General features: G+C 54.2%; 3 protein-coding genes and 1 pseudogene across 3 annotated transcripts; all 4 read left to right on the top strand.

Annotated features, from left to right (window-relative positions):
• Positions 1–2,699: 2,699 nt before the first annotated feature.
• Positions 2,700–3,864, top strand: LOC128774324 (keratin-associated protein 9-3-like). The gene is given in 2 exon segments (XM_053893479.1): positions 2,700–3,292; positions 3,368–3,864. Coding segments are annotated over 2 exon segments (693 nt in total). The 5' UTR covers positions 2,700–3,096.
• A 3,373-nt stretch (positions 3,865–7,237) lies between these two features.
• LOC128774322 (keratin-associated protein 9-3-like) lies at positions 7,238–8,195 on the top strand. The gene is given in 2 exon segments (XM_053893477.1): positions 7,238–7,623; positions 7,699–8,195. Coding segments are annotated over 2 exon segments (693 nt in total). The 5' UTR covers positions 7,238–7,427.
• Positions 8,196–11,717: 3,522 nt separating this feature from the next.
• LOC128774323 (keratin-associated protein 9-3-like) lies at positions 11,718–12,522 on the top strand. The gene is given in 2 exon segments (XM_053893478.1): positions 11,718–11,950; positions 12,026–12,522. Coding segments are annotated over 2 exon segments (693 nt in total). The 5' UTR covers positions 11,718–11,754.
• Positions 12,523–15,907: 3,385 nt separating this feature from the next.
• On the top strand, positions 15,908–16,872 carry LOC128774321 (keratin-associated protein 9-3-like; annotated as a pseudogene).
• Positions 16,873–17,871: the final 999 nt, after the last annotated feature.

Genomic DNA, 17,871 nt, shown 5'->3' with positions numbered 1-17,871 from the left:
ATTTGGAATCCCGTATTGTCTTTGTGTTTTTTTGTACGTACATTTTACATCACATGCAGTGTCCGTGTGGAGCCACACACAGTCCTCCACAAGTCATTATGCGCATTTTCAGCTGAGGAGATTTCACAGTGGAGTGTCCCACAGCTGACATGGACACGCTCGGATCCAAGACTGTGGTTCGGGCGCTTGCTGAAGCGCACTTACGTTCAGATCTCCAGACGTGGTAGCAAACGCCCTTAGTCTCAGCACCAGCAAGATGTCCATCCGAGGCCTTCTTTGAGCGCACAAGTGTTATTCTCCCGGACAGGCGGGCCATCACTGGCACTAAGTTGTAGACATCAGTGTCGTACAACTCAGCCGCAGCAGCCATACGTGAGGACAGCGGGACCCGCCCTTTAGAGCCCTGGGGAACCCAGGATGCTCCTGTTGCCTTGGGTGGCATCCAGGCCCTCAGCACTCTTCTGCCTCACATACAGGTGAGCCTGCGGTGTCCTCGTGAGCAACAGAGGCAGCTGAACACGCTTGTGTTTGGGTCGTGGAAATCACATTCTTGTTTGGCCTCCTTGTCCCCAGGACCTAATGGGATATAGTAAAATGGCATCTTGTGATTTTCGGCCAAACCTATGTCTCTCCCCTCCTGTGAGGCAGTTTGTCATCGTGATCAAAATGCTGCCCAGAGAGTTGATGAAGCATGGTGTCAGGGCCAGAGAGATCGTGCAATGGGCATGTAGGACTTTGAGGAATCCATGAGCTCTGAACCATCTAAGGAAACAGAATAAGCTCTGGTATATTGTGGAGGAAGTGTGAGCAACCGAGGGGGGAAAAATGATGCCTGCTCCGTGGGGGTGAGGAGAATGTGAGGAAGAAAAAAGAGACAACAACGTGGGCATTCCTAGGAGTCAGGAACGAAGTCTGCTGCTTCTGGTCCTGAACTACTGGTGCCAACGCAGCACTCAGGGCTGTGAGGCCGATTCAGGCTCTGAGAGGAAGAGGAGACAGGGCCCCGGGTCACTTCCTGGGAGCAGTGGAGGGACCTCTGATGACCTTCGAAGGCCCCTATCCAGGACACATGCCACCATTGGAGACTAGGTACCCAGGATGCTCTGGAGAGACTGCCAAGGCCAAACGTGCCTAGCGCTGCTGGTTCTCAAGAGCGCGATGTTGGCAAAATGAGATGAAAACCTGACACGACCCATGTTTCCGCGTATTTGCTGGATGTTGACTAAATCCTTCGTGAGCATTCCCTTTAATTCTTGGAGGGATTTGCAAAGTAGGTATTAAGGTTCCCATTGTAGACGTGAGGAAATTGAGACTGAGTGTGGTAAAGGAATGTCAGAGTTTGGTTCTCCAGAAGCTCCTCCTCAGTAAAGAGTCCAGGAATGTGGATTCTTTGGGGAGGTCATATCACACTGGTCCGCGTGTAGGGAAGTGTCCCAGGGAAGAAACACTTTGAGGCCAGCATCACAGTTTGCAACCAAAGCTTTAATCTGAAAGGTATCTCAGAAACGGTACAACTCCAAACGGGCACACAGACGCGTGCGCACACACACACACACACACACACACACACATGCGCGCGCACACACACATGCACACACACATGCACACACACACACACACACACACACACACACACAGGCTGAGATTCTCTTATTTCAGCCACGAGGGAGCTGGAGTCTTTATAAACCCACGCTCCAGAAGCAAGGGTTGAGTGTGTTTTCTCCGTGTAGCATGCTCAGGCAGCCTGACATTCTGCTGCGTGTGAAAAGGGCACTTAGGCATTGAGGTGCAGAGCTGGTAGGCAGAAGTTGTCCCAAACACACCAATACCCAAGAGATAGGTTTGGTGGCTTCAGACGTCTTTGGCAGACTATGGTTGTGACCATTCATTCCACTATGTTCTTAATTAGCCGGGCGGATGGAGAAAATCATTGGAAGAGACAGAAGAAGAGGGTGGAATATGAATGGGGGGGGGATGAGGAGAGGAGTAGGGGGAAAAGGAGAAGGGAGGGAGGAAGAAAGGAAGCATAGAAGGAAGGGGGGAGGGAGGAAGAGAGGGAGAAAGGGAAGAGAAGAAAGAAGGAAACTAAAGAATGAAGGGAAGGAAGGAAGGAAGGAAAGAAGGCACGGTGCGAGGAAGGGACCTGCATGGACAGGCATGCAGGGAGGAAGGGAGAAAGGCAGAAAAAGAAAGACAGCCTGACAGAAAGAAGAAAGAGCAACCATAAATAAAGATGTAATGAGCGACGTGAGGACACTGACGAGGCTAGCTAACAAGGTTAGGGCTAGAGTCCCCAACTCACCTGGTTTTGCCCATCCTGCCCCCGCCTTTATGCCCCTGAAAGCCCCACCTCGGGTGAAAGCATTCGACCCTAGGAAAATCAGGGGTCCTGTTCAACAAGGACGTATATTGACTGATGCTTGCTTAGTCCCAGACTGCTGCTGCTGCTTCTCCCCACCTGCTTTGCTTCTGCCTTGCCATGTGGCAGAGAAAACACCAGACATCGGCTACGCAAGGGTCTTTGATCGAACTGAGATACGCAGGTGGGGTTGGGTGCTACAGGAGACAGATATGCCTGTGGGAGTCTCGAATCCGGCTTCTGTGGGGAAACGGAACTGGCCTCAGGGATCTACCACATTTGTCCCAGTGAACATATCCGCATCATGCCCCTCACCTCAGAGATACTCGCAATCCACATTCAGTCTAAGGGCAAAGACTGGGGAGGGAACACTGCTGTGACCCTAGCCACCCCAGCAGAACGTGATCACACGATGGATGCCATGATCACTGAAACAAGAACGATGCTGCTGATGTGCCCACCTTCCTCTCGTTGGAAAATGTTTCTGTGAGTTATTCTCAAATAGGAAACCATTAGACACTTATTTTGTAACGATTCCCAGCATTTAGGAAACCGCTTCCTCGTTTATGATTCCCCCAGTGACTATGGAAAACGATGTAAACACCAACAAGGAAAGTCCTGCCCATTGGCCTAACCTTCGGGGGTCCAGCGCATAAAAGCCCCAGAACCGGAGGAGGCACCAGAATCTGACAACCTCACCTCCGGACAGGACCCGCCCACCCTCCACCCCCGACACCATGACCCACTCGTGCTGCTCCTCTTGCTGCCAGCCTACGTGCTGCAGGACCACCTGCTGCCGGACCACCTGCTGCCAGCCCAGCGGCTGTGGGTCCAGCGGCTATGGGTCCAGCTGCTGCCAGCCTTGCTGCCGCCCAACTTGCTGTCACACCACCTGCTGCCGGACCACCTGCTGCCAGCCCAGCTGCTGTGGGTGTAGCGGCTGTGGACACAACGGCGGTGGGTCTAGCGGCTGCGGTTCAGGCTGCTGCCAGCCTTGCTGCTGCCCAGCTTGCTGTCACACCACCTGCTGCCGGACCACCTGCTGCCAGCCCAGCTGCTGTGGGTGTAGCGGCTGTGGACACAACGGCGGTGGGTCTAGCGGCTGTGGTTCAGGCTGCTGCCAGCCTTGCTGCTGCCCAGCTTGCTGTCACACCACCTGCTGCCGGACCACCTGCTGCCAGCCCAGCTGCTGTGGGTCCAGCGGCTGTGGACACAACTGCGGTGGGTCTAGCGGCTGTGGGTCGAGCTGCTGCCAGCCTTGCTGCTGCCCAACTTACTGTCGCACCACCTGCTGCCGGACCACCTGCTGCCAGCCCAGCTGTTGTGGGTCCAGCGGCTGTGGGTCCAGCGGCTGTGGACAAAACTGCTGTGGGTCCCGCTGCTGCCAGCCAGGTTGCTGAACCCCCGTGTACTGCACGAGAACCTGCTACCACCCCACCTGCTGCTGCCTGCCTGGGTGCCTAGCCCAGGGCTCTGCATCCTGCTGCCAGCCTTCCTGCTGCTGATTGCCTCGCCAAGAGCCACCATCTGACTGGCCACTTGGGAATCGGTCACTGCCAGGCGTTGCGGAAAGCCAGCCCGCAATCCCCAACATCTCGGTTATTCTTCCGCCTGTCTGCCATCTTGTGAATCAGCCTGATGAAGTGTGGACCGCTTCTCCCTGATTCGCTTCTTCTTTCCTTCCTCTGGGTCATGTGCCAGCTTCAGCCAACCTGATACAGAGTTAGGATCTCTGTTTGCTCTCCGTAGTCAAGAACTTTATCCTGTCCCTCTAAATACGTCAGCGCAACAACTCCTCAGGAACGACCTATAACTCGTGGAAACTGCTGAAAGCCCACACGGGTATGTTTTCTTTCTCGGTGTACTCATGAAGCTTGTACGCCTCTTGCTGCCTGTCATGTTCCCTTTCAATGTCTCCCTAGACGCGGGGAGTCTCGCCTGTATCTCTTAATAAACCCTAATCATTTGGAATCCCGTATTGTCTTTGTGTTTTTTTGTACGTACATTTTACATCACATGCAGTGTCCGTGTGGAGCCACACACAGTCCTCCACAAGTCATTATGCGCATTTTCAGCTGAGGAGATTTCACAGTGGAGTGTCCCACAGCTGACATGGACACGCTCGGATCCAAGACTGTGGTTCGGGCGCTTGCTGAAGCGCACTTACGTTCAGATCTCCAGACGTGGTAGCAAACGCCCTTAGTCTCAGCACCAGCAAGATGTCCATCCGAGGCCTTCTTTGAGCGCACAAGTGTTATTCTCCCGGACAGGCGGGCCATCACTGGCACTAAGTTGTAGACATCAGTGTCGTACAACTCAGCCGCAGCAGCCATACGTGAGGACAGCGGGACCCGCCCTTTAGAGCCCTGGGGAACCCAGGATGCTCCTGTTGCCTTGGGTGGCATCCAGGCCCTCAGCACTCTTCTGCCTCACATACAGGTGAGCCTGCGGTGTCCTCGTGAGCAACAGAGGCAGCTGAACACGCTTGTGTTTGGGTCGTGGAAATCACATTCTTGTTTGGCCTCCTTGTCCCCAGGACCTAATGGGATATAGTAAAATGGCATCTTGTGATTTTCGGCCAAACCTATGTCTCTCCCCTCCTGTGAGGCAGTTTGTCATCGTGATCAAAATGCTGCCCAGAGAGTTGATGAAGCATGGTGTCAGGGCCAGAGAGATCGTGCAATGGGCATGTAGGACTTTGAGGAATCCATGAGCTCTGAACCATCTAAGGAAACAGAATAAGCTCTGGTATATTGTGGAGGAAGTGTGAGCAACCGAGGGGGGAAAAATGATGCCTGCTCCGTGGGGGTGAGGAGAATGTGAGGAAGAAAAAAGAGACAACAACGTGGGCATTCCTAGGAGTCAGGAACGAAGTCTGCTGCTTCTGGTCCTGAACTACTGGTGCCAACGCAGCACTCAGGGCTGTGAGGCCGATTCAGGCTCTGAGAGGAAGAGGAGACAGGGCCCCGGGTCACTTCCTGGGAGCAGTGGAGGGACCTCTGATGACCTTCGAAGGCCCCTATCCAGGACACATGCCACCATTGGAGACTAGGTACCCAGGATGCTCTGGAGAGACTGCCAAGGCCAAACGTGCCTAGCGCTGCTGGTTCTCAAGAGCGCGATGTTGGCAAAATGAGATGAAAACCTGACACGACCCATGTTTCCGCGTATTTGCTGGATGTTGACTAAATCCTTCGTGAGCATTCCCTTTAATTCTTGGAGGGATTTGCAAAGTAGGTATTAAGGTTCCCATTGTAGACGTGAGGAAATTGAGACTGAGTGTGGTAAAGGAATGTCAGAGTTTGGTTCTCCAGAAGCTCCTCCTCAGTAAAGAGTCCAGGAATGTGGATTCTTTGGGGAGGTCATATCACACTGGTCCGCGTGTAGGGAAGTGTCCCAGGGAAGAAACACTTTGAGGCCAGCATCACAGTTTGCAACCAAAGCTTTAATCTGAAAGGTATCTCAGAAACGGTACAACTCCAAACGGGCACACAGACGCGTGCGCACACACACACACACACACACACACACACATGCGCGCGCACACACACATGCACACACACATGCACACACACACACACACACACACACACACACACACACAGGCTGAGATTCTCTTATTTCAGCCACGAGGGAGCTGGAGTCTTTATAAACCCACGCTCCAGAAGCAAGGGTTGAGTGTGTTTTCTCCGTGTAGCATGCTCAGGCAGCCTGACATTCTGCTGCGTGTGAAAAGGGCACTTAGGCATTGAGGTGCAGAGCTGGTAGGCAGAAGTTGTCCCAAACACACCAATACCCAAGAGATAGGTTTGGTGGCTTCAGACGTTTTTGGCAGACTATGGTTGTCACCATTCATTCCACTATGTTCTTAATTAGCCGGGCGGATGGAGAAAATCATTGGAAGAGACAGAAGAAGAGGGTGGAATATGAATGTGGGGGGGGATGAGGAGAGGAGTAGGGGGAAAAGGAGAAGGGAGGGAGGAAGAAAGGAAGCATAGAAGGAAGGGGGGAGGGAGGAAGAGAGGGAGAAAGGGAAGAGAAGAAAGAAGGAAACTAAAGAATGAAGGGAAGGAAGGAAGGAAGGAAGGAAAGAAGGCACGGTGCGAGGAAGGGACCTGCATGGACAGGCATGCAGGGAGGAAGGGAGAAAGGCAGAAAAAGAAAGACAGCCTGACAGAAAGAAGAAAGAGCAACCATAAATAAAGATGTAATGAGCGACGTGAGGACACTGACGAGGCTAGCTAACAAGGTTAGGGCTAGAGTCCCCAACTCACCTGGTTTTGCCCATCCTGCCCCCGCCTTTATGCCCCTGAAAGCCCCACCTCGGGTGAAAGCATTCGACCCTAGGAAAATCAGGGGTCCTGTTCAACAAGGACGTATATTGACTGATGCTTGCTTAGTCCCAGACTGCTGCTGCTGCTTCTCCCCACCTGCTTTGCTTCTGCCTTGCCATGTGGCAGAGAAAACACCAGACATCGGCTACGCAAGGGTCTTTGATCGAACTGAGATACGCAGGTGGGGTTGGGTGCTACAGGAGACAGATATGCCTGTGGGAGTCTCGAATCCGGCTTCTGTGGGGAAACGGAACTGGCCTCAGGGATCTACCACATTTGTCCCAGTGAACATATCCGCATCATGCCCCTCACCTCAGAGATACTCGCAATCCACATTCAGTCTAAGGGCAAAGACTGGGGAGGGAACACTGCTGTGACCCTAGCCACCCCAGCAGAACGTGATCACACGATGGATGCCATGATCACTGAAACAAGAACGATGCTGCTGATGTGCCCACCTTCCTCTCGTTGGAAAATGTTTCTGTGAGTTATTCTCAAATAGGAAACCATTAGACACTTATTTAGTAACGATTCCCAGCATTTAGGAAACCGCTTCCTCGTTTATGATTCCCCCAGTGACTATGGAAAACGATGTAAACACCAACAAGGAAAGTCCTGCCCATTGGCCTAACCTTCGGGGGTCCAGCGCATAAAAGCCCCAGAACCGGAGGAGGCACCAGAATCTGACAACCTCACCTCCGGACAGGACCCGCCCACCCTCCACCCCCGACACCATGACCCACTCGTGCTGCTCCTCTTGCTGCCAGCCTACGTGCTGCAGGACCACCTGCTGCCGGACCACCTGCTGCCAGCCCAGCGGCTGTGGGTCCAGCGGCTATGGGTCCAGCTGCTGCCAGCCTTGCTGCCGCCCAACTTGCTGTCACACCACCTGCTGCCGGACCACCTGCTGCCAGCCCAGCTGCTGTGGGTGTAGCGGCTGTGGACACAACGGCGGTGGGTCTAGCGGCTGCGGTTCAGGCTGCTGCCAGCCTTGCTGCTGCCCAGCTTGCTGTCACACCACCTGCTGCCGGACCACCTGCTGCCAGCCCAGCTGCTGTGGGTGTAGCGGCTGTGGACACAACGGCGGTGGGTCTAGCGGCTGTGGTTCAGGCTGCTGCCAGCCTTGCTGCTGCCCAGCTTGCTGTCACACCACCTGCTGCCGGACCACCTGCTGCCAGCCCAGCTGCTGTGGGTCCAGCGGCTGTGGACACAACTGCGGTGGGTCTAGCGGCTGTGGGTCGAGCTGCTGCCAGCCTTGCTGCTGCCCAACTTACTGTCGCACCACCTGCTGCCGGACCACCTGCTGCCAGCCCAGCTGTTGTGGGTCCAGCGGCTGTGGGTCCAGCGGCTGTGGACAAAACTGCTGTGGGTCCCGCTGCTGCCAGCCAGGTTGCTGAACCCCCGTGTACTGCACGAGAACCTGCTACCACCCCACCTGCTGCTGCCTGCCTGGGTGCCTAGCCCAGGGCTCTGCATCCTGCTGCCAGCCTTCCTGCTGCTGATTGCCTCGCCAAGAGCCACCATCTGACTGGCCACTTGGGAATCGGTCACTGCCAGGCGTTGCGGAAAGCCAGCCCGCAATCCCCAACATCTCGGTTATTCTTCAGCCTGTCTGCCATCTTGTGAATCAGCCTGATGAAGTGTGGACCGCTTCTCCCTGATTCGCTTCTTCTTTCCTTCCTCTGGGTCATGTGCCAGCTTCAGCCAACCTGATACAGAGTTAGGATCTCTGTTTGCTCTCCGTAGTCAAGAACTTTATCCTGTCCCTCTAAATACGTCAGCGCAACAACTCCTCAGGAACGACCTATAACTCGTGGAAACTGCTGAAAGCCCACACGGGTATGTTTTCTTTCTCGGTGTACTCATGAAGCTTGTACGCCTCTTGCTGCCTGTCATGTTCCCTTTCAATGTCTCCCTAGACGCGGGGAGTCTCGCCTGTATCTCTTAATAAACCCTAATCATTTGGAATCCCGTATTGTCTTTGTGTTTTTTTGTACGTACATTTTACATCACATGCAGTGTCCGTGTGGAGCCACACACAGTCCTCCACAAGTCATTATGCGCATTTTCAGCTGAGGAGATTTCACAGTGGAGTGTCCCACAGCTGACATGGACACGCTCGGATCCAAGACTGTGGTTCGGGCGCTTGCTGAAGCGCACTTACGTTCAGATCTCCAGACGTGGTAGCAAACGCCCTTAGTCTCAGCACCAGCAAGATGTCCATCCGAGGCCTTCTTTGAGCGCACAAGTGTTATTCTCCCGGACAGGCGGGCCATCACTGGCACTAAGTTGTAGACATCAGTGTCGTACAACTCAGCCGCAGCAGCCATACGTGAGGACAGCGGGACCCGCCCTTTAGAGCCCTGGGGAACCCAGGATGCTCCTGTTGCCTTGGGTGGCATCCAGGCCCTCAGCACTCTTCTGCCTCACATACAGGTGAGCCTGCGGTGTCCTCGTGAGCAACAGAGGCAGCTGAACACGCTTGTGTTTGGGTCGTGGAAATCACATTCTTGTTTGGCCTCCTTGTCCCCAGGACCTAATGGGATATAGTAAAATGGCATCTTGTGATTTTCGGCCAAACCTATGTCTCTCCCCTCCTGTGAGGCAGTTTGTCATCGTGATCAAAATGCTGCCCAGAGAGTTGATGAAGCATGGTGTCAGGGCCAGAGAGATCGTGCAATGGGCATGTAGGACTTTGAGTAATCCATGAGCTCTGAACCATCTAAGGAAACAGAATAAGCTCTGGTATATTGTGGAGGAAGTGTGAGCAACCGAGGGGGGAAAAATGATGCCTGCTCCGTGGGGGTGAGGAGAATGTGAGGAAGAAAAAAGAGACAACAACGTGGGCATTCCTAGGAGTCAGGAACGAAGTCTGCTGCTTCTGGTCCTGAACTACTGGTGCCAACGCAGCACTCAGGGCTGTGAGGCCGATTCAGGCTCTGAGAGGAAGAGGAGACAGGGCCCCGGGTCACTTCCTGGGAGCAGTGGAGGGACCTCTGATGAGCTTCGAAGGCCCCTATCCAGGACACATGCCACCATTGGAGACTAGGTACCCAGGATGCTCTGGAGAGACTGCCAAGGCCAAACGTGCCTAGCGCTGCTGGTTCTCAAGAGCGCGATGTTGGCAAAATGAGATGAAAACCTGACACGACCCATGTTTCCGCGTATTTGCTGGATGTTGACTAAATCCTTCGTGAGCATTCCCTTTAATTCTTGGAGGGATTTGCAAAGTAGGTATTAAGGTTCCCATTGTAGACGTGAGGAAATTGAGACTGAGTGTGGTAAAGGAATGTCAGAGTTTGGTTCTCCAGAAGCTCCTCCTCAGTAAAGAGTCCAGGAATGTGGATTCTTTGGGGAGGTCATATCACACTGGTCCGCGTGTAGGGAAGTGTCCCAGGGAAGAAACACTTTGAGGCCAGCATCACAGTTTGCAACCAAAGCTTTAATCTGAAAGGTATCTCAGAAACGGTACAACTCCAAACGGGCACACAGACGCGTGCGCACACACACACACACACACACACACATGCACGCGCACACACACATGCACACACACATGCACACACACACACACACACACACACACACACACACACAGGCTGAGATTCTCTTATTTCAGCCACGAGGGAGCTGGAGTCTTTATAAACCCACGCTCCAGAAGCAAGGGTTGAGTGTGTTTTCTCCGTGTAGCATGCTCAGGCAGCCTGACATTCTGCTGCGTGTGAAAAGGGCACTTAGGCATTGAGGTGCAGAGCTGGTAGGCAGAAGTTGTCCCAAACACACCAATACCCAAGAGATAGGTTTGGTGGCTTCAGACGTCTTTGGCAGACTATGGTTGTGACCATTCATTCCACTATGTTCTTAATTAGCCGGGCGGATGGAGACAATCATTGGAAGAGACAGAAGAAGAGGGTGGAATATGAATGGGGGGGGGGATGAGGAGAGGAGTAGGGGGAAAAGGAGAAGGGAGGGAGGAAGAAAGGAAGCATAGAAGGAAGGGGGGAGGGAGGAAGAGAGGGAGAAAGGGAAGAGAAGAAAGAAGGAAACTAAAGAATGAAGGGAAGGAAGGAAGGAAGGAAGGAAAGAAGGCACGGTGCGAGGAAGGGACCTGCATGGACAGGCATGCAGGGAGGAAGGGAGAAAGGCAGAAAAAGAAAGACAGCCTGACAGAAAGAAGAAAGAGCAACCATAAATAAAGATGTAATGAGCGACGTGAGGACACTGACGAGGCTAGCTAACAAGGTTAGCGCTAGAGTCCCCAACTCACCTGGTTTTGCCCATCCTGCCCCCGCCTTTATGCCCCTGAAAGCCCCACCTCGGGTGAAAGCATTCGACCCTAGGAAAATCAGGGGTCCTGTTCAACAAGGACGTATATTGACTGATGCTTGCTTAGTCCCAGACTGCTGCTGCTGCTTCTCCCCACCTGCTTTGCTTCTGCCTTGCCATGTGGCAGAGAAAACACCAGACATCGGCTACGCAAGGGTCTTTGATCGAACTGAGATACGCAGGTGGGGTTGGGTGCTACAGGAGACAGATATGCCTGTGGGAGTCTCGAATCCGGCTTCTGTGGGGAAACGGAACTGGCCTCAGGGATCTACCACATTTGTCCCAGTGAACATATCCGCATCATGCCCCTCACCTCAGAGATACTCGCAATCCACATTCAGTCTAAGGGCAAAGACTGGGGAGGGAACACTGCTGTGACCCTAGCCACCCCAGCAGAACGTGATCACACGATGGATGCCATGATCACTGAAACAAGAACGATGCTGCTGATGTGCCCACCTTCCTCTCGTTGGAAAATGTTTCTGTGAGTTATTCTCAAATAGGAAACCATTAGACACTTATTTAGTAACGATTCCCAGCATTTAGGAAACCGCTTCCTCGTTTATGATTCCCCCAGTGACTATGGAAAACGATGTAAACACCAACAAGGAAAGTCCTGCCCATTGGCCTAACCTTCGGGGGTCCAGCGCATAAAAGCCCCAGAACCAGAGGAGGCACCAGAATCTGACAACCTCACCTCCGGACAGGACCCGCCCACCCTCCACCCCCGACACCATGACCCACTCGTGCTGCTCCTCTTGCTGCCAGCCTACGTGCTGCAGGACCACCTGCTGCCGGACCACCTGCTGCCAGCCCAGCGGCTGTGGGTCCAGCGGCTATGGGTCCAGCTGCTGCCAGCCTTGCTGCCGCCCAACTTGCTGTCACACCACCTGCTGCCGGACCACCTGCTGCCAGCCCAGCTGCTGTGGGTGTAGCGGCTGTGGACACAACGGCGGTGGGTCTAGCGGCTGCGGTTCAGGCTGCTGCCAGCCTTGCTGCTGCCCAGCTTGCTGTCACACCACCTGCTGCCGGACCACCTGCTGCCAGCCCAGCTGCTGTGGGTGTAGCGGCTGTGGACACAACGGCGGTGGGTCTAGCGGCTGTGGTTCAGGCTGCTGCCAGCCTTGCTGCTGCCCAGCTTGCTGTCACACCACCTGCTGCCGGACCACCTGCTGCCAGCCCAGCTGCTGTGGGTCCAGCGGCTGTGGACACAACTGCGGTGGGTCTAGCGGCTGTGGGTCGAGCTGCTGCCAGCCTTGCTGCTGCCCAACTTACTGTCGCACCACCTGCTGCCGGACCACCTGCTGCCAGCCCAGCTGTTGTGGGTCCAGCGGCTGTGGGTCCAGCGGCTGTGGACAAAACTGCTGTGGGTCCCGCTGCTGCCAGCCAGGTTGCTGAACCCCCGTGTACTGCACGAGAACCTGCTACCACCCCACCTGCTGCTGCCTGCCTGGGTGCCTAGCCCAGGGCTCTGCATCCTGCTGCCAGCCTTCCTGCTGCTGATTGCCTCGCCAAGAGCCACCATCTGACTGGCCACTTGGGAATCGGTCACTGCCAGGCGTTGCGGAAAGCCAGCCCGCAATCCCCAACATCTCGGTTATTCTTCCGCCTGTCTGCCATCTTGTGAATCAGCCTGATGAAGTGTGGACCGCTTCTCCCTGATTCGCTTCTTCTTTCCTTCCTCTGGGTCATGTGCCAGCTTCAGCCAACCTGATACAGAGTTAGGATCTCTGTTTGCTCTCCGTAGTCAAGAACTTTATCCTGTCCCTCTAAATACGTCAGCGCAACAACTCCTCAGGAATGACCTATAACTCGTGGAAACTGCTGAAAGCCCACACGGGTATGTTTTCTTTCTCGGTGTACTCATGAAGCTTGTACGCCTCTTGCTGCCTGTCATGTTCCCTTTCAATGTCTCCCTAGACGCGGGGAGTCTCGCCTGTATCTCTTAATAAACCCTAATCATTTGGAATCCCGTATTGTCTTTGTGTTTTTTTGTACGTACATTTTACATCACATGCAGTGTCCGTGTGGAGCCACACACAGTCCTCCACAAGTCATTATGCGCATTTTCAGCTGAGGAGATTTCACAGTGGAGTGTCCCACAGCTGACATGGACACGCTCGGATCCAAGACTGTGGTTCGGGCGCTTGCTGAAGCGCACTTACGTTCAGATCTCCAGACGTGGTAGCAAACGCCCTTAGTCTCAGCACCAGCAAGATGTCCATCCGAGGCCTTCTTTGAGCGCACAAGTGTTATTCTCCCGGACAGGCGGGCCATCACTGGCACTAAGTTGTAGACATCAGTGTCGTACAACTCAGCCGCAGCAGCCATACGTGAGGACAGCGGGACCCGCCCTTTAGAGCCCTGGGGAACCCAGGATGCTCCTGTTGCCTTGGGTGGCATCCAGGCCCTCAGCACTCTTCTGCCTCACATACAGGTGAGCCTGCGGTGTCCTCGTGAGCAACAGAGGCAGCTGAACACGCTTGTGTTTGGGTCGTGGAAATCACATTCTTGTTTGGCCTCCTTGTCCCCAGGACCTAATGGGATATAGTAAAATGGCATCTTGTGATTTTCGGCCAAACCTATGTCTCTCCCCTCCTGTGAGGCAGTTTGTCATCGTGATCAAAATGCTGCCCAGAGAGTTGATGAAGCATGGTGTCAGGGCCAGAGAGATCGTGCAATGGGCATGTAGGCCTTTGAGGAATCCATGAGCTCTGAACCATCTAAGGAAACAGAATAAGCTCTGGTATATTGTGGAGGAAGTGTGAGCAACCGAGGGGGGAAAAATGATGCCTGCTCCGTGGGGGTGAGGAGAATGTGAGGAAGAAAAAAGAGACAACAACGTGGGCATTCCTAGGAGTCAGGAACGAAGTCTGCTGCTTCTGGTCCTGAACTACTGGTGCCAACGCAGCACTCAGGGCTGTGAGGCCGATTCAGGCTCTGAGAGGAAGAGGAGACAGGGCCCCGGGTCACTTCCTGGGAGCAGTGGAGGGACCTCTGATGACCTTCGAAGGCCCCTATCCAGGACACATGCCACCATTGGAGACTAGGTACCCAGGATGCTCTGGAGAGACTGCCAAGGCCAAACGTGCCTAGCGCTGCTGGTTCTCAAGAGCGCGATGTTGGCAAAATGAGATGAAAACCTGACACGACCCATGTTTCCGCGTATTTGCTGGATGTTGACTAAATCCTTCGTGAGCATTCCCTTTAATTCTTGGAGGGATTTGCAAAGTAGGTATTAAGGTTCCCATTGTAGACGTGAGGAAATTGAGACTGAGTGTGGTAAAGGAATGTCAGAGTTTGGTTCTCCAGAAGCTCCTCCTCAGTAAAGAGTCCAGGAATGTGGATTCTTTGGGGAGGTCATATCACACTGGTCCGCGTGTAGGGAAGTGTCCCAGGGAAGAAACACTTTGAGGCCAGCATCACAGTTTGCAACCAAAGCTTTAATCTGAAAGGTATCTCAGAAACGGTACAACTCCAAACGGGCACACAGACGCGTGCGCACACACACACACACACACACACACACACATGCGCGCGCACACACACATGCACACACACATGCACACACACACACACACACACACACACACACACAGGCTGAGATTCTCTTATTTCAGCCACGAGGGAGCTGGAGTCTTTATAAACCCACTCTCCAGAAGCAAGGGTTGAGTGTGTTTTCTCCGTGTAGCATGCTCAGGCAGCCTGACATTCTGCTGCGTGTGAAAAGGGCACTTAGGCATTGAGGTGCAGAGCTGGTAGGCAGAAGTTGTCCCAAACACACCAATACCCAAGAGATAGGTTTGGTGGCTTCAGACGTCTTTGGCAGACTATGGTTGTCACCATTCATTCCACTATGTTCTTAATTAGCCGGGCGGATGGAGAAAATCATTGGAAGAGACAGAAGAAGAGGGTGGAATATGAATGTGGGGGGGGATGAGGAGAGGAGTAGGGGGAAAAGGAGAAGGGAGGGAGGAAGAAAGGAAGCATAGAAGGAAGGGGGTAGGGAGGAAGAGAGGGAGAAAGGGAAGAGAAGAAAGAAGGAAACTAAAGAATGAAGGGAAGGAAGGAAGGAAGGAAGGAAGGAAGGAAGGAAGGAAAGAAGGCACGGTGCAAGGAAGGGACCTGCATGGACAGGCATGCAGGGAGGAAGGGAGAAAGGCAGAAAAAGAAAGACAGCCTGACAGAAAGAAGAAAGAGCAACCATAAATAAAGATGTAATGAGCGACGTGAGGACACTGACGAGGCTAGCTAACAAGGTTAGGGCTAGAGTCCCCAACTCACCTGGTTTTGCCCATCCTGCCCCCGCCTTTATGCCCCTGAAAGCCCCACCTCGGGTGAAAGCATTCGACCCTAGGAAAATCAGGGGTCCTGTTCAACAAGGACGTATATTGACTGATGCTTGCTTAGTCCCAGACTGCTGCTGCTGCTTCTCCCCACCTGCTTTGCTTCTGCCTTGCCATGTGGCAGAGAAAACACCAGACATCGGCTACGCAAGGGTCTTTGATCGAACTGAGATACGCAGGTGGGGTTGGGTGCTACAGGAGACAGATATGCCTGTGGGAGTCTCGAATCCGGCTTCTGTGGGGAAACGGAACTGGCCTCAGGGATCTACCACATTTGTCCCAGTGAACATATCCGCATCATGCCCCTCACCTCAGAGATACTCGCAATCCACATTCAGTCTAAGGGCAAAGACTGGGGAGGGAACACTGCTGTGACCCTAGCCACCCCAGCAGAACGTGATCACACGATGGATGCCATGATCACTGAAACAAGAACGATGCTGCTGATGTGCCCACCTTCCTCTCGTTGGAAAATGTTTCTGTGAGTTATTCTCAAATAGGAAACCATTAGACACTTATTTAGTAACGATTCCCAGCATTTAGGAAACCGCTTCCTCGTTTATGATTCCCCCAGTGACTATGGAAAACGATGTAAACACCAACAAGGAAAGTCCTGCCCATTGGCCTAACCTTCGGGGGTCCAGCGCATAAAAGCCCCAGAACCGGAGGAGGCACCAGAATCTGACAACCTCACCTCCGGACAGGACCCGCCCACCCTCCACCCCCGACACCATGACCCACTCGTGCTGCTCCTCTTGCTGCCAGCCTACGTGCTGCAGGACCACCTGCTGCCGGACCACCTGCTGCCAGCCCAGCGGCTGTGGGTCCAGCGGCTATGGGTCCAGCTGCTGCCAGCCTTGCTGCCGCCCAACTTGCTGTCACACCACCTGCTGCCGGACCACCTGCTGCCAGCCCAGCTGCTGTGGGTGTAGCGGCTGTGGACACAACGGCGGTGGGTCTAGCGGCTGCGGTTCAGGCTGCTGCCAGCCTTGCTGCTGCCCAGCTTGCTGTCACACCACCTGCTGCCGGACCACCTGCTGCCAGCCCAGCTGCTGTGGGTGTAGCGGCTGTGGACACAACGGCGGTGGGTCTAGCGGCTGTGGTTCAGGCTGCTGCCAGCCTTGCTGCTGCCCAGCTTGCTGTCACACCACCTGCTGCCGGACCACCTGCTGCCAGCCCAGCTGCTGTGGGTCCAGCGGCTGTGGACACAACTGCGGTGGGTCTAGCGGCTGTGGGTCGAGCTGCTGCCAGCCTTGCTGCTGCCCAACTTACTGTCGCACCACCTGCTGCCGGACCACCTGCTGCCAGCCCAGCTGTTGTGGGTCCAGCGGCTGTGGGTCCAGCGGCTGTGGACAAAACTGCTGTGGGTCCCGCTGCTGCCAGCCAGGTTGCTGAACCCCCGTGTACTGCACGAGAACCTGCTACCACCCCACCTGCTGCTGCCTGCCTGGGTGCCTAGCCCAGGGCTCTGGATCCTGCTGCCAGCCTTCCTGCTGCTGATTGCCTCGCCAAGAGCCACCATCTGACTGGCCACTTGGGAATCGGTCACTGCCAGGCGTTGCGGAAAGCCAGCCCGCAATCCCCAACATCTCGGTTATTCTTCCGCCTGTCTGCCATCTTGTGAATCAGCCTGATGAAGTGTGGACCGCTTCTCCCTGATTCGCTTCTTCTTTCCTTCCTCTGGGTCATGTGCCAGCTTCAGCCAACCTGATACAGAGTTAGGATCTCTGTTTGCTCTCCGTAGTCAAGAACTTTATCCTGTCCCTCTAAATACGTCAGCGCAACAACTCCTCAGGAACGACCTATAACTCGTGGAAACTGCTGAAAGCCCACACGGGTATGTTTTCTTTCTCGGTGTACTCATGAAGCTTGTACGCCTCTTGCTGCCTGTCATGTTCCCTTTCAATGTCTCCCTAGACGCGGGGAGTCTCGCCTGTATCTCTTAATAAACCCTAATCATTTGGAATCCCGTATTGTCTTTGTGTTTTTTTGTACGTACATTTTACATCACATGCAGTGTCCGTGTGGAGCCACACACAGTCCTCCACAAGTCATTATGCGCATTTTCAGCTGAGGAGATTTCACAGTGGAGTGTCCCACAGCTGACATGGACACGCTCGGATCCAAGACTGTGGTTCGGGCGCTTGCTGAAGCGCACTTACGTTCAGATCTCCAGACGTGGTAGCAAACGCCCTTAGTCTCAGCACCAGCAAGATGTCCATCCGAGGCCTTCTTTGAGCGCACAAGTGTTATTCTCCCGGACAGGCGGGCCATCACTGGCACTAAGTTGTAGACATCAGTGTCGTACAACTCAGCCGCAGCAGCCATACGTGAGGACAGCGGGACCCGCCCTTTAGAGCCCTGGGGAACCCAGGATGCTCCTGTTGCCTTGGGTGGCATCCAGGCCCTCAGCACTCTTCTGCCTCACATACAGGTGAGCCTGCGGTGTCCTCGTGAGCAACAGAGGCAGCTGAACACGCTTGTGTTTGGGTCGTGGAAATCACAT

Source organism: Panthera pardus, unplaced genomic scaffold (assembly GCF_024362965.1).
Source record: "Panthera pardus isolate Hobbes unplaced genomic scaffold, ASM2436296v1 HiC_scaffold_3, whole genome shotgun sequence".
Lineage (NCBI taxonomy): Eukaryota > Metazoa > Chordata > Mammalia > Carnivora > Felidae > Panthera > Panthera pardus.
Note: the sequence above shows the minus strand (reverse complement) of the source record. Positions and strands in the feature narration are given on the sequence as shown.